This window comes from Pelodiscus sinensis, chromosome 4 (genome assembly GCF_049634645.1).
Source record: "Pelodiscus sinensis isolate JC-2024 chromosome 4, ASM4963464v1, whole genome shotgun sequence".
In the NCBI taxonomy this organism is placed as follows: domain Eukaryota; kingdom Metazoa; phylum Chordata; order Testudines; family Trionychidae; genus Pelodiscus; species Pelodiscus sinensis.
In genome coordinates, this window is record NC_134714.1 from 45,296,522 (window position 1) to 45,310,823 (window position 14,302).

At 42.2% G+C, this 14,302-nt stretch overlaps 1 protein-coding gene across 2 annotated transcripts; it reads left to right on the forward strand.

Moving 5' to 3' along the window:
* Positions 1-1,340: 1,340 nt before the first annotated feature.
* On the forward strand, positions 1,341-10,935 carry TRAPPC6B (trafficking protein particle complex subunit 6B). 2 transcript variants are annotated; one of them, XM_006117713.4, is made up of 6 exons: positions 1,341-2,927; positions 3,408-3,475; positions 4,862-4,979; positions 6,657-6,740; positions 9,311-9,438; positions 10,674-10,935. In XM_006117713.4, the coding sequence occupies exons 1-5, from the start codon at positions 2,832-2,834 to the stop codon at positions 9,422-9,424; spliced, it is 480 nt and encodes a 159-aa protein (XP_006117775.1). In that variant the 5' UTR covers positions 1,341-2,831; the 3' UTR covers positions 9,425-9,438; positions 10,674-10,935. The 2 variants fall into 2 exon arrangements, with proteins under 2 accessions (XP_006117775.1, XP_006117774.1); XM_006117712.4 differs by having other exon boundaries at positions 1,361-2,927; positions 9,311-9,404.
* The last annotated feature ends 3,367 nt before the right edge of the window (positions 10,936-14,302 follow it).

A 14,302-nucleotide genomic window follows, 5' to 3' on the forward strand; every position in this document is an offset into this window, starting at 1 on the left:
AACTAACAGAAGCGGGGAGTAGCCAATCAGCTCTTACTTTCTTACAACTCAACCAATGCAAAAGCATGTTGTTTGGGAACAAGAAAAGAGCGATTCCGCGCAAGGCCTGGCGTTTAGCCAATCAGCTCACGTGCTGGTGTCTTCTTTTTTTCCCCCTTCTACTCATGTAGCCGGCCCGGGATCGCCTCTCCTGAGGGGAAGCCGCCCTGGCTGCTCGTTTTGCGGGGCAAGATGAGCTGCCTGCTTGGCGCTGTTATTCTGCCTTTCCCATTGCAGCGCGGTGTCTCCCCTGCTGCGCATTCCCCTTCGCTGCAGTGGGAAAGAACCGAGCTTAGTGCCCTGCCGCCCGCAGCCTGCCCCGCTCCGGGGTGCGCCCGCGCTGCCGCGACCCTTCGTCCTCCGCATGATTGTAGGGCCAGGTCCTCGGGGCAATTCTGTGTCTCTTCTAGTTCTGCCGATCGTGCGGAGAGCTCCAAGCTGAAGTCCAGCTCGCTGCCCAGGTTTTTATCGCTCGCAATGAGCCGAGTAGCCAAGTCTCTCTGTTCTGGCTTTAAAATTCCTATGGAATGGAGGTGACTGTTCCTCGTATTCGCTAATTTCGCTCTATTTTACTACATCCAGCATTGGGTCATGATGAGCAGCTCACAGAGTTGGCATGAAGTAAAAAAATACATGTCTCGTTGCTCAGTAGTGACTCAATATTATTTTGGTTTAGTTTAGGTAAACGAAATAAGCTAATTACCCAGCTAAAGTCAAGAAGCAGGGAGACATGAATGAAAGGGGTTCATTATCCTGGTGCTGGGGGATATTGATGGCCTGACTAAAGTCTGTGACTCTAAAATAGAGTGAAGAGGACACAAGATAAATGTGAAGAAAGGCAGTAGAAACTTTGATCTCTAACATTGTTGCTTTACTTTTCCTTAGTTTATTCAGTTTTCTCTACAGAGATAGAGCTACTAGGGTTGCCAGGTGTCTGGTATTCTACCAGTCTGGTTTTTGTGCCCGCTGTCCAGTAAAAAAAATTCAGAAAATATCAGACGTGCAATAGCTGTTAGTTTCTGTTTTCCTGGCTGGGTGCCGGACGGAAGCCTGGTTGGGGTGGGGGAAGTAACAGGGAGGTGGGACCGCAATCGGTGCTGGGAGCCTGTGGTACCATGCAAAAGCTTGGCAGGGATGGGGGGGAGTGGCTGCATGCAACCACAGGCTCCCATTGCCTGCCTCCCAGCTTGGAGCCTGTGGGTGTGTGCAGAAGCCAGGTGGGAGGGGGGGAGGGCTGTGGGTCCCAACCACTCCCCCTGCCAGGCTTCTGCACACACAACCAGGCTGTGTCTATACTGGTGCGATCTTGTGTAAAAGTGGCCTGTCTACACTGGCCGTGTGTTCTTATGCAAGTAAACTGACGTCGTAATGTATGAAATCAGGGCTTCTTGTGCCATAACTCTGATGCTCCTGCTCACGAATAAGCCCTTTTGTGCAACTGTTCTTGTGCAAGAGGCCAGTGTAGACAGGCAACATGAATTTCTTGTGCAAGAAAGCCCTATGGTTAAAATGGCCATCAGAGCTTTCTTGCGCAAGAGAGCGTCTACACTGGCATGGATGCTCTTGCGCAAAAGCACATGCCAGTGTAGATGCTCTCTTCTGGAAGAGTTTTTGCAGAAGAACTCTTGCGCTAAAGAGTTTTTGCGCAAGATCACGCCAGTGTAGATGTAGCCCCAGAGGGAGTCCCAGGCTGGGAGGCAGGGCTGTGATTGGTGCTGGGAGGAGGAGAAGCCCAGTCCCTGCTCTTGAGCGCTGTTGAAGCGCGTTGTGGTGCTGTAGTCCAGGAAAGAATCCTGCAGGTGCTTTGTAGTTGCCTTTAGGTGCCTTCCATGGGCTCTCAGCCAAACTGATTGGGGTGGAATTTCTGCTTCTTCCCACTGGGACATCCAAAGACTTGGCTATGGAGGAGTCACCTTCCTACCCATGTTTGCCCTCCTCCCACTGTGTTGCCCCAGGGTCTGCCTCTCTCTGCTTTGGGTAGCAGGCGGCTTCTTTGCAGAGCAGGCTGTGCTGCCTCCCCCTTTGTTCCCAGCTTGGTGGCTATTGGTAGTAGCCACACAGGATGTATGTGTGGTGTGGGTGGTATTTTTTTGGGAGACCATCTGGCAACCCTAGAGCATGCCAGTTATAAACTCACATCTGCCTCCCTACCCTACATACCCTAGAACTGCCAAGACTTTCTCCTGTAAACTGCAGTTTGTCTCCTTTATAATAATTGTGAGCCACAAAGTGCACTCTGGCACTAGTTTAAAAACAGGCAAAATACCATTGACCAAACAGTATTGGTAGAATGATTATAACAGCTTCCAGAGCCAGTAATGCTACTGGCTGTGCAAGTTTAAAATAGATGAATGAGACCAGTGGCTGGGCGTGGGCGTATAGGGCAACGATATATCTAGGCTCTGTGGAGAAAAGGGATTTTACTGTATTTCAGGCAGATCTCAGAGTATTTTAAAATAGCTGCTACTAACATGGTTGGCAAGTTTCACACCCACCATCCTTTCCCTCTACCTGGGACTACGGCAGCCCCTCACCCTAACTTGGCACCTACCGCTCCTTTGCTCTGCGCCGCCCCCCGCATCGCAAGGCGTAGCGCGCAGCCCCCACCCCGTATCCTTTTTTCCCGGCGGGCGGAGCCTTAGGAGCCTGACAGCCGGAGCCCCGCCCCTGCCCGGAAGCCGCCCGTTGCCTTGGTAGTGAGGCCGCGCTGCTTCCCGGAGCGGCCGGGGCCCGGTCTGGGAAGGAGGGAGCCGGGGAGAAGGGCGGCAGCGCGAGGCCCTCCAGCCGCCGGCATGGCCAGGCCGGAGATGGCGGACGAAGCGCTGTTCCTGCTGCTGCATAATGAGATGGTGTCTGGGCTGTACCGGGCCGCGGAGCAAGGCGAGGGGGTGAGGTGGAAACTGCCGGGGGAGGGATACCGACGAGCGGCGGGGTTCACCCTCCCGGGCACTCGCACACATTGACCTGGGAGCGATCTGCCGGGGGTTCCTTAATCCAGCTGGTCCCTACGCTCCTGTTTGGCACGATGCCTGTGCTCGGAGTAGACCTCTCCCGCCAGGGCCTCTATGCCAGGAGCACCGTGGGACACAGCCCAGCCTGGCGCTGTCCTGGCCGAAGCTAGAGAAAGAAAGACATGAACAGGTTTATTTTCTGAACTCAAAATACTTGCTTTTTCTGTAAATTCTTTCAGGAGAGCCGGCTGGACGGCTCTAGTAACCTGTGTTTGCAAAGGGAGGAGCCACAACTGAAATAGCATAGTCTATAGCTAGAGGCCATAAGGAATGAATGAACTCTTATTTTCCTTGTACGCCTTTACCGTAAGTCTGAGGTTAACAAAATATGTAAAAAAAACCTTTTGTATCTTCTAGGAAAATGGACGATGCATCACTAAATTGGAAAATATGGGGTTTAGAGTAGGACAAGGATTAATAGAAAGGTAAGAATGGTGTGATTTTAAAAAAGTGATACCTTATAACCCCTGCATCTCACTTTGCTTTCTCCTCCCTCAAACTCTTTTCCCCTAAAATAATATACCATGTAAACTGGAGCCTTCCATAAATGTTTTGAATTGAAATAAGGTTTACAAATCTAATGCTTTTTTAAGAGACAATATCTGCTTCAGATCTTTGGTAGAGAAGCTGACTTTAATGGGTTATTGAATACTTTTGTTAGCAATCTAATCATTTCATCTTAAAATCACCCATAATTCTTGGATGAATGCAACCTTGTACATGTGATTTATAGTTCTTTAATTGTCATTTGTTCTGAATCTAGCAGCTTCTCTTCTGACACCTCCATTCTCTTATGGTTTGTATTTATTACTTAAAGATAGCTATCTCCCCTGCATCTTCTGTGGTAAAGATATTACATAGTTCTTCTAATGTCCTTGTCCTCATGATTTGGTCCATTTAGGCCTTGTCTACACTATAGAGTTTTGTGGATGCAAGTGTCTAAATGTGTGTATGTGTCTATAGATAGATATAGTGTGTGTCTATATGTATCTGTATGAATGAATAATGCCAGTGAGAGGGTAGTTGGATGTAAACTACATAGAGATGGAAAAACATTTATTAAAAGTAATAATAAATCACCTCTAGCTCACTCTTTTTAGAAAGGTGTGGCAAATGAAAACATATGTATTTGTATCTAGGGAAAAGTTCTTTTGCCATATTTGATAGGTGTTTTGTTTTCAAAATAGCATCCAATAGTGTGCCACATGTGAGCAACATGTTTTCAGACAATCATTTTAATATATAGTCCTGGTAGGGATATTAATGGTTAACAGCCCTGGGAGGGCCCACCACAAGTGAGGGCTACTCCAGCCTGGCTGGAGCAGCCCCCAACTGAGGCAGGCCTTACCTGTTTAATTGGTTAACTGGTTAAACTTAATGTTTAACTGGTTAACTAAATAAACAGGATTTTATATCCTTAGTCTCTATCTAATGCATATATCTGGAGCATCACACACAACATTAATTTTGGTTTTTTGCTTTACTTTAATAGTCAGTGCTGTTGAAAACTTTCTGCCTCCCTCTCAGCCATTCTTTTCCCATGATTAAGTTATTAAACTCCAAGATATTGGTTCCCGTATAATTTTCTCACATCATGTGTAACATAAAAGCAACACACAACACTATGTATACATGAGGAATAATGGCCTACGGAGCCTGTTTGGAAATTTTTAACTGTTGTATATTTAAATCTCAACCAGTATTGCATATAGCTTTTTTTGGCATTTACTTGATATAGTTAATTGAGGCAGTCACTGTACACCTTTATTTATTTGAACAAAATCAACCTAATCGTTTCTGCTTGCTCTTAGGTTTACCAAAGACACTGCCAGGTTTAAGGATGAGTTAGATATTATGAAGTTCATCTGCAAAGATTTTTGGACTACTGTATTCAAAAAGCAAATTGATAATCTAAGAACCAATCATCAGGTATTAATATTGTAGCATAAGAATTGATTTGGTGGCGCTTGTTATAAACATTTTATTATTTTGAAGGTATAATATTATTTTAGCTTGTCTTGGTCTGAAATTTTCCATCAGAGAGACCTTTTTCTTTATATGATCTTAGTTTAAAAAGTAGCAGTCCTTAGTTAAAAATAATTGTTTTTGATACTACTTTCAATGCAGACTTGACAATAATAAAAGCTTATTGTGATGTTATTGTATGTAACATTTAAAAAGACTAATGCCTATATACTTAAAGGAATTTAGGCTTCTATTGATTTTAATGGAAATTAGCTCCTTAAATAACTGTGAGGATCCCGCTCATATGGCTCATGGCCTTCATCTATAGAGCTAGCCAGTTCTCAAAGCCATAGCAGAATCATGTAAACAACTGTTTTCATTGTTAGAGACTTAAATTTCTAGTGCTTTTTCCCAAGAATCCATGATATGGCATAGTTCTCATGATAAAATTGGGGACAGGGTGACTTGTAGTGTGGGTACATGAGGGGGAGGGGGATGGCTGCAAAAGGTAAACTCTATATAAAGTATTTAACTTCCAATGGGTATTTTATCACCATACAGTTTAACAAGGAATGTTTGCAGATTAGAAACTGCACACTCAAATCTAATAATTTGTTCTTAATTCTAATAGTTATTATTTTTCCAAAATATTTGAGATCTGTCATAGCAGAGCTTTAAACAATATCAGATTTACATATATCTTTACATTCATTTTGAATAATATTAGGATTTGAATCATCATCCTTACCTCCTACTGTCAAAAATTAAACTTGGAGACATTTTCATTGCATGCTAGATCAGCCTGTGCTGTTTTTTATATATATAAAATATTACTAATACATAAAGTTACATGGCACCTTTTTTAATAATGCAGAAATTGATTATTAGAATCTGCTTTTATGCAGTTCATATCATGGAATATTCCTGTTCATATCCTCTCCAATGACTATTCATCCATAAATTAGTTTGGGAGAAAGTAGTGGAAAAAAATACTTAGTTTCTTAAGTATTAAAATTAACAAATATTAAAATATTAGCAATATAACATTTAATACAGTAGCGATGCTGTTAAAATTACTCATCAGCCATGGAAAGATTTCTCCCAATTATATGTAAGTCATCAAGCAAATCCCAGCTTCACAACTTTAACCCTTGGAAAGTTTGTGCCAAAACTAAGTTAGGTATGCAGATACTACAATAACGAATGTGCTTTGCAAACCTGAGTATGTAAGTCATTAAGAATTCTAAATATAAGGAAAGTATCTTCAGAAAACATTACACTTTCTTATCTGCAAGTTGATAATATAGATTAATACAATATTGTGGTTTTGTATAAGCTTTTTCCATGGTTCCTTTAAAATTTTATTTTATCTCTCCCCGACGTCATTATGGTCTCTAACTGCAAAGCCGCCTTATAGAGGGGGGTTGGTGAGAGTAGCAAGCATGGGGCATAGCCCCCTACTAAAACTTTTAAACAAGCTTTTTCTTTACTTAGAGTATAAATCTAGTTTTTTGTTTAATTTGAAAGTATTTCACTGTATCTGTAAATGTTTTACAAAAAAATAACTGATTTTTCTCCCAAAAATGTTGATTACAGTCTTTTGCTAAATATCCTGCTAAAGGAAAACATCGTTTCTTATAGGGCATCTATGTACTTCAGGACAACAAATTTCGTCTCTTGACACAGATGTCTGCAGGAAAACAGTATTTAGAATATGCACCTAAGGTATTCTTCATCTGGAGCCTGGGATATTAGCAGTTTTACATCTGTATTATCTTGATTCAGTTGTAAAAAATCTTATGACTGGAGTTGTGTGGATAGAAAAGGTACAAAAATGTGTTTGAAGAGCATTTTCTCTGTAAGTGTTAGACTAGATATTAGTAAGGTTTCATATTGTATTTAGGTAAATATGATTGGTGAGTCAGGAAATAATTGTCATAATGTTAATGCCTAGCTGTGTCAAGTTTGAGTAACTTGTCTGACAGACCTAAGTCTGCAAAGTGGGGAGGTCTTCTCTGCCTGTGAGTGGAACATCAACAAACAACACACCTTCCTTTATCTGGAATGCTACAGTGGGAATGACCATTAGCCTCACAAAACTTTTTTCTTTCCTTTTAGTAGAAAGCAAATATAATCAGGAACTTTCCTTTCTCTTCCACTCCTTTTCTCCTAATTCCCAAGAGATGCTGAGATTATACTAAAATGATGCTTACACAAGCTTTCAATTATGTTACCTTTTTTTAAGACACATCTTCCATCACATTTTATAAATAGCTCTGTTTTATTAAATTAAATACTGTTGCTAAAATAATAGGTTAGATAAATTAAATCAGTACATCTGCAGAGACTCTGCTGCTCTGAAGTGGTTTTAGTCAGAGTAGATGTTGGAAATGGAGTGTTCAATTAAATTATACTATCTTATAAATCTTAGATTATATTCTTAACAGAAGAAATGATTGTGGACCGTTATATAATATTGGGTGAAGTCCTGGGAGATTTGCCTATTTCTGTCTTGTATACTTGAGATACTGTTTTTTACATTTTTCTGTAAAAATATTTAGAGATATCATTAAGATCATAACACTTACCTGTTTCTAAGGATAAGCTGAGCCTTGATTTGCCAGCAAGTATCTTGAATTTAAAACCATTCCTTAAGTAGTCTGATGTTAATTTTATATTAGGGATGTTATATATCAGGTAATTGAATAATCATGTAACCACATGAATCCTTATTGATTACATGACTATTCAATAGACCCTGTGGGCGGGGCTGGCAGCCAGTGTGCCCTAGCCTCACTCCAGGGAGCCCCCTGCTACCTCTCTATCAGAGGCAGCAGTGCGGGGTGCCAGAAGGGAACTGGTCTGTGAGGGGAGCCAGTTTAAGAACCAGCTCCCTGTGCAGGCCAGATGCCTGCTGCTGCCTCTGATACAGACGCAGCAGTGCAGGTTGGCAGCAGCCCGTGTCTGCGGGGAGGGTCTGAGCTCCCCGAGGACAGAGGCTGCTGCTGGGGAGGGTGGGGGAGGCTGCTGCGAAGTAGCCTTTGTCCATGGCAAACCTGGGCCTGCTGCGGTCATACGTTGGTCCCCAGCAGCAGCCACTGTCTTCAGGGAGATCTGAGCGCCCCTCAGACGGCTCCTGTCCATAGAAGCAGCCCCTGTCCACAGGAGCTCAGACCCCCTGAAGACAAGGGCTGCTGCCAGGGACGGCTTTGATAGAGGCAGCAGCATGGGGCAGGAGGCAGGCAGCAGTGTGGAGCTGGTTCTGGGGAAACCGGCATTTAAATCGATAAACCTAGGCTTATCAGTTAATCATATAGTTGACTAGTGGGAGTTACCCGGCATTGCTCGGGAAAGTGGGGGAACAAAATGTAGAAAAATAGTAGTGCAGATTTTTGAGCCATGTCTGTCTCTGGTCTTGACTCTTGGATGCCTTTAATTCTATTTGTATTACACGTTGCTTGTCTAGACGAATCTGCCTTTCTTCTACACATTCAGGTGCTCTTGATAAAGCCATTCTTTTTGCACCTGCAGTCTTTCTTCCTAGCTGCCTTTTTTTTTTAAATGGCATAATATTTTTTTTAAATGCAATTTGTTGTTTATTGATAATTTTTTTTTTAGGAAAAATAATATAATCTGTTCAATAATTAACGTGAGTTACCGAAAAATAGTCAGTATACATTGTTGAAATATAAGTTGCCAGTTGATATAACTGAGGTGAGGAGCCTGAGGGAGGGAGTGGAAAGAGAGCTGCGTGCCTCTTCCTTGTCCCTCCGCCAGCCTTAGTGAGAGACTGTCCCCACCACTTCCCCCGGGAAGCCGCTTCTCCCCACGCTGCCAAGCTCTTTGCAGCCCCGGGGAGAGGCGTTCGTCTCTCATCTCTTCCCTCTCACAGTCCCTTAAAACCTTCTCCTGGATGACAGGTTATCCCTCCGCTGGCCTTAGTGAGCGGGTGTCCCTGCTGCTTCCCCTGGATAAAAGGTCCCTTAAAACCTTCTCCTGGATAAAAGGTTATCCCATTCAAAGTTTGGTTGCGGTAGCTCTTATAGTGTCCAAGTTATTAGCATACAAACATTCTGCTTTATATATTAGATTACATGTTCACATCCCTAGTTTATATATCCTCTGGCCAAATATCTTGCAAAACATAGCAATGTTCTCAAATGTTGAAACAAAACCAGAATTACCACATAGGTTATTTTATGCATTTTTAGTTAGATTGTGATACAATGCTAATATACCTTTATTGTAAACCTCATTTTTGATGATGTTGACATAAAATATAATTTTATGTTTAGTATCTGGCATTTACCTGTGGACTTATTAGAGGTGGCTTATCAAATCTTGGAATAAAGAGTATTGTGACAGCTGAAGTTTCAGCAATGCCTGCATGTGAGTACATCTCAGATTAGACAACTGTTGTAAGGTAATTTAATATGTTTCCTTATCTACTTCAGGGGTTCTCAAACTTTGGGTTGTGGCTTGTAAGGGTAAGCCATTAACTGTCCGAGAGACGTGTTTTTATCTGAGCATTCATAGGCATGGCTGCTCCCAGTGGCTGCAGTGCACCGTTCCCGGCCAATGGGAGCTGTAGGAAGTGGTGCGGATTGGGCCACCACTTCCAGCAGCTCCCATTGGCCAGGAATGGTGAACCACAGCCACAGGGAGCTACGAATGGCCGTACATGTGGACACTTAAATAAACAAAGCATCTCGTGGCCAGGTAGCGACTTACCCTTACAAGCCGCAACTCAAAGTTTGAAAACTCTTAATCTACTTCATCACTGTTCAAGTGTTCAATGTGGGACTATAATTTAAAACTGAATTAAGTGTGGACTTCAGAAAATGGTTTATTCTGAGTATTATTGAAGGTTGTTCTATTGAAAGAGCGGAGGAGAAGGTTAGCATGGAGGAAAACATAATAAAATAAAAAGCAAAACCAAGAAAAACACAAAGAAAAGAAAGACATGGGAAAATGAGAAGCAGCAATTTTGCCAGTTATCAGAGGGGTAGCCGTGTTAGTCTGAATCTGCAAAAGCAGCAAGGAGTCCTGTGGCACCTTATAGACTAACCGCATCTGACGAAGTGGGTCTTTGCCCATGAAAGCTTATGCTCTAGCACTTCAGTTAGTCTAAGGTGCCACAGGACTCCTCACCAATTTTGCCAGGGTGAGGCAGTAAGGAAAAGGAGATGGTTGAGAATTACTGTCTGAATAGGTATCGTCTCCTTTTAGAAAATGACTGTATTTGTAGAAGTCCCAGGTGCTATGGGATTTTGAGATTTAACTTTTTATTTTTTTAGTAGTAAAACTTGGATTATAGCTTGCAAAATGAACATGCTAGATATAGTTACTGACAAACTATCCAGTCTCTATTCCTCTCCAGTATTTTCATGAAACTAATAGGAGTGGTGACAACATAGCCTCACTGCCGACCACTTAAGTGCCCTCATAGGGTTTTGTATTTGTTTACATTGTTTTAACAGATTCAAAATTAAATTGATGAAACTTTGAATGTAGACAAACTTTAGTTTTATTGGTGAATAAGAAGACTATACTGTATCCTGCTAGCTCTTTTGAACAAAGTAATGCGAAGTCTCTGCTGTTAGAAAGATTTACATATCATACTGACATTTTGTAACTTGATTCTGTTTTTCTTTACAGGTAAATTTCAGGTGATGATACAGAAAATGTAGAATGTTCAGATCTGTGTATCTCCCCTTTTTAAAGAACCCCTGTGTACACTAAAGATTACTTTAGTTTTGCCTGTATACTTTATAGTAGCATGCAGCACAATTCCTGTATTATGTAAAAAATGTTAATTTAATAAAAATAGCTTAACACTATATTAATATCTTGGAATGAAATTTGTACATTCTGTACTAAGCATTAAATATCCAGCATAATAAACATTCAGCTAAGTACATTTAGCAGAAACAGATGCATTTCTGTTACTAGAAGGCTGTATCATGAAGATTGTAGGTAGATGTATTTTTTTTTTTAAATCTTTAAAATTGAATTGAAAACTTGAATTATGGTTGTTCGGGCAACTTCTCCCCTCCCTTTTTGTTCTTTATTAGTGTTAGTGAGAACCCTGTAGGTGAGAGGAGATTGCAAACGTGAGTTGTTGAAGATCTTGTACGTTTCAGCAGCTGGGGAGGTTGGCAGAGTAATGGTATATTTATCAGTTACTGAAAGATGGCAGAGTTAAGGTTGCTTGAGCAACCTCAACTGTAAATTTCCGTTTTCAGAAGTTTTTTACTCAATTTAGCATTCTGAAAGGTGAAAACATATCACCAAACACCCTTAACTTTGCATTAACATAGGGATTTTTTTACAATGAATTTCCTACATTTTTTTGAATGGGAAAAGTTATGTTGTTGGTAGGAATTAGTAACTATTTAGGCTGTTGTAGATATGTCCCAAAACTTTTATACTGAGCCATCCAGAACCTTTTTACATCAAATCAACTAGGTTTTATCAGCCATGCCCCTGACCCCTTCTCTACTGGCAGGCTGCCCACCATTGCAGCTGGGAACAGATGTCCCTGAAACCTTCACTATCTGGTATACAAACTCATCTATAGAAGAGTTCACTGATCGTACGATCCAATGTGAGAAAAGGACAACTAATACAATGGAGGGGTGTTTTGGACCATGTTTTAGAATATTGGAGAGTGGTATTTGTGTCAGAAAGGGAATGATTCTGTGGCGTTGGTTATGGAGGCTTTAGGGCCACCACCATCCAGTGTGTATGGATGAGGCATCTGTCATGATTATGAGGGTTAGCCAGCAGCCTGGGGATTAAGGGGTTAACTACACCTAGCCAGGTGGAGTGACCAGTAGGAATGTAGGTGGGACTTTCAACCTGGGACAAAGGAATTTGGGTTTTTCTTTTCTCCCTTTTGTCTCTGGGAGGGAGTTCTCTGCAGCTACAGAGAGGGACAAGCATGTCTCTCTCTCTCCAAGACACCATTCTTCATTTTCTGTAAGTAGGGTAAAGTTTGGTAGTTTCGTTAGGTTTTATTGTTTTAAGGATTGGGTATGGGATCTGAGATCTGGCACTGCTTAAAAGATGTTTTGGCTTTTCTTTGTAACTAAGTTCTGGGCCCATGGAGTTTCTCCATGAGTATATTTTGTTACCTCCCTCTCTAGTCATTATGTTTGCAACAGGAATATTGTTGTAATAATAAAAGTTATTTCTTTTCTTTTTATTAACCTGGCAGTGGTTAATTGTATGCCCTGATTTTGTTTTAGGGGTGAGATTTCACAAATGATCTTTCCCCTGATTTCTCTCTCAACATTTGGGTGGTGGCAGCGGAAATTTTATTCCCAAGATCTAGGTTTTTAAGATCTTGGGGGAAGTTTTATACCAAAGCCTGGTAGATAAGGCTTTGGGGTACACTTGCTGGCCCCCACTTCTGCATTAATCATGCCAGAGTGGGGAAGGAGCCATGACAGCATCTATCTTCATTCTCTTGAGGAATGGCTTAAGAACCTACGTCCCCCGTCTCCAGGTGTTGAGATACCATCCATGGATTGTTTAAACATTTACAGGAAGTCCCCAACTAATGAATGGGCTGTGTTCCAAAAATTTGTAAGCAGATTGTTTGGAATTCAGAATGCATTTTCCCATGGAAAGCGTGGTAGCTAGGTTTCAGGATAGCCCCCCAAAGCCTATTTAACCCATAATATAGCTGAAATACTGTGCAATGAAGAAATAGTTTATTTAACCTTGAAAACTGGTGCTTGAGTGAAAGGCAGGTTTAATTAGAGGAGAATGAGGAAATAGGTGGTGATTCTGAAGTGGACTTTTGGGCATCTCCTGACTGCCACCCTCTCCCCCACAGGCTCCTGCAACCAGTCCCATCCTCTAGTAGCCCCTCAAGGCAAGCTGCTCACAGGGAGGCAGCGAGTGGTGCGAGAGGTCTCTAGAGGAGCAGGTGTTGGCCATACAGTTTGAGAAACGGTCATTTTCCCTATCAAAGTGCTGCTTCTTTCCAATTGCTGGTTGTGTGATTGCCCCCTTGCACCTCAAGCCAGCACTTAAGCTGCTCACTACCACCCATGCCCCTTGCCTGCTCCCTGAGACTGCAGGTGAGCTTTTGTTTGTAAGCCAGATGTTTGTAAATCAGGGAGTACCTTCATAGGCTTCATGTACTAAATCTTAATTAATATCTCTCCCCATTCAGTGTATAGGGAACCTTAGCATCTAACTCAAGCTGTATAGATCAATGCCTCCCTTAACTGGGTCTCTGTGGTCCGGCAACATCTGTGGTCTGGCGGAACCATGGATGTTCCTGGACCACCAAGCTCAGGTATAGGAAGGTCAGGCCGTGGAGACTCGGTCGGGAGCCACAGGGCAGCAGGATGGGCAGCGCAGCAGGGAGCTCTACCTGCAGGGGCCCAGCAGTGGCAGCTGCTGAACTTTGGCCCCAGCTGCAGAGCTTGGGGTGGCAGCCTCAGCGCTTCAGCAGCAATGGTCGCAGAGCTCCAATGACAGCCAGGGAGCTCTATCTTCAGCTACAGAGCTCTGACCCCAGCAGCAGCCATGGCCAGGAGGGCAGCAGCAGGACTAGGCTGAAGCCCTAGCTGGGGCAGTAGGGCAGCATGGGCCACATTGGGAGGGACCTCCCCTAGTCTGGCAAATCCCCTCATTCAGGACCAGTCAGGTCCCAAGGGTGACAGACCAGGGAGGTCCAACCTTTGCAATACTCAATATCGCACCATCTAAGTCCTTTTGTAGATCCACCCTTCGTTCATGAAAAGGAAAGTGCGTGTTTAACAGTAGTTAATAGCTGTACTACATCGGTATGTTCAGTCTGCTGTGGCATAGTAAGAACAGGAGAGAATAGAAATTGTTAAATTTAAATATCATGAACACAATACTATATATAATGTAATTTCCCATCTGAAATGTTTGAGTATTTAACACACTGAATAGCTTCAGTTTCTTGTATGTACCCAGACTTGACTAAGTGCCAATATTGAGTTTCTCTCTTGCTTTATAACTGCTAACAGAACACACAAACTAATTTAATCTTAAAGTGGTTGAATACATAGAAAGCCTACTTGATGAATGTATGAGACTATTCTAATAAATCCAGTAAAGTTACCAGGATTAAGATGAGAGTATATGTCTAGAATAGATTATACTAGAGCCAATTCAAATCGGTGTACAAGCTTGTTCACTCCAAAATACTCATTATGCTCTTATGAGTAAATGTAATTTTACCGGTAAAATTAGTATAATTACAATTTTGCATCACTTAGAAATTACTGAACTAATATCCA

Bases quoted from the DNA above. Each gene is read 5' to 3' on its own strand.
- TRAPPC6B (XM_006117712.4), top strand. From the start codon at position 2,832: ATGGCCAGGCCGGAGATGGCGGACGAAGCGCTGTTCCTGCTGCTGCAT. The intron at 6,741-9,310 runs GTATTCTTCATC...TTTTATGTTTAG, and splicing joins ATTTAGAATATGCACCTAAG to TATCTGGCATTTACCTGTGG. The intron at 9,405-10,673 runs GTGAGTACATCT...TTTTCTTTACAG, and splicing joins AGTTTCAGCAATGCCTGCAT to GTAAATTTCAGGTGATGATA.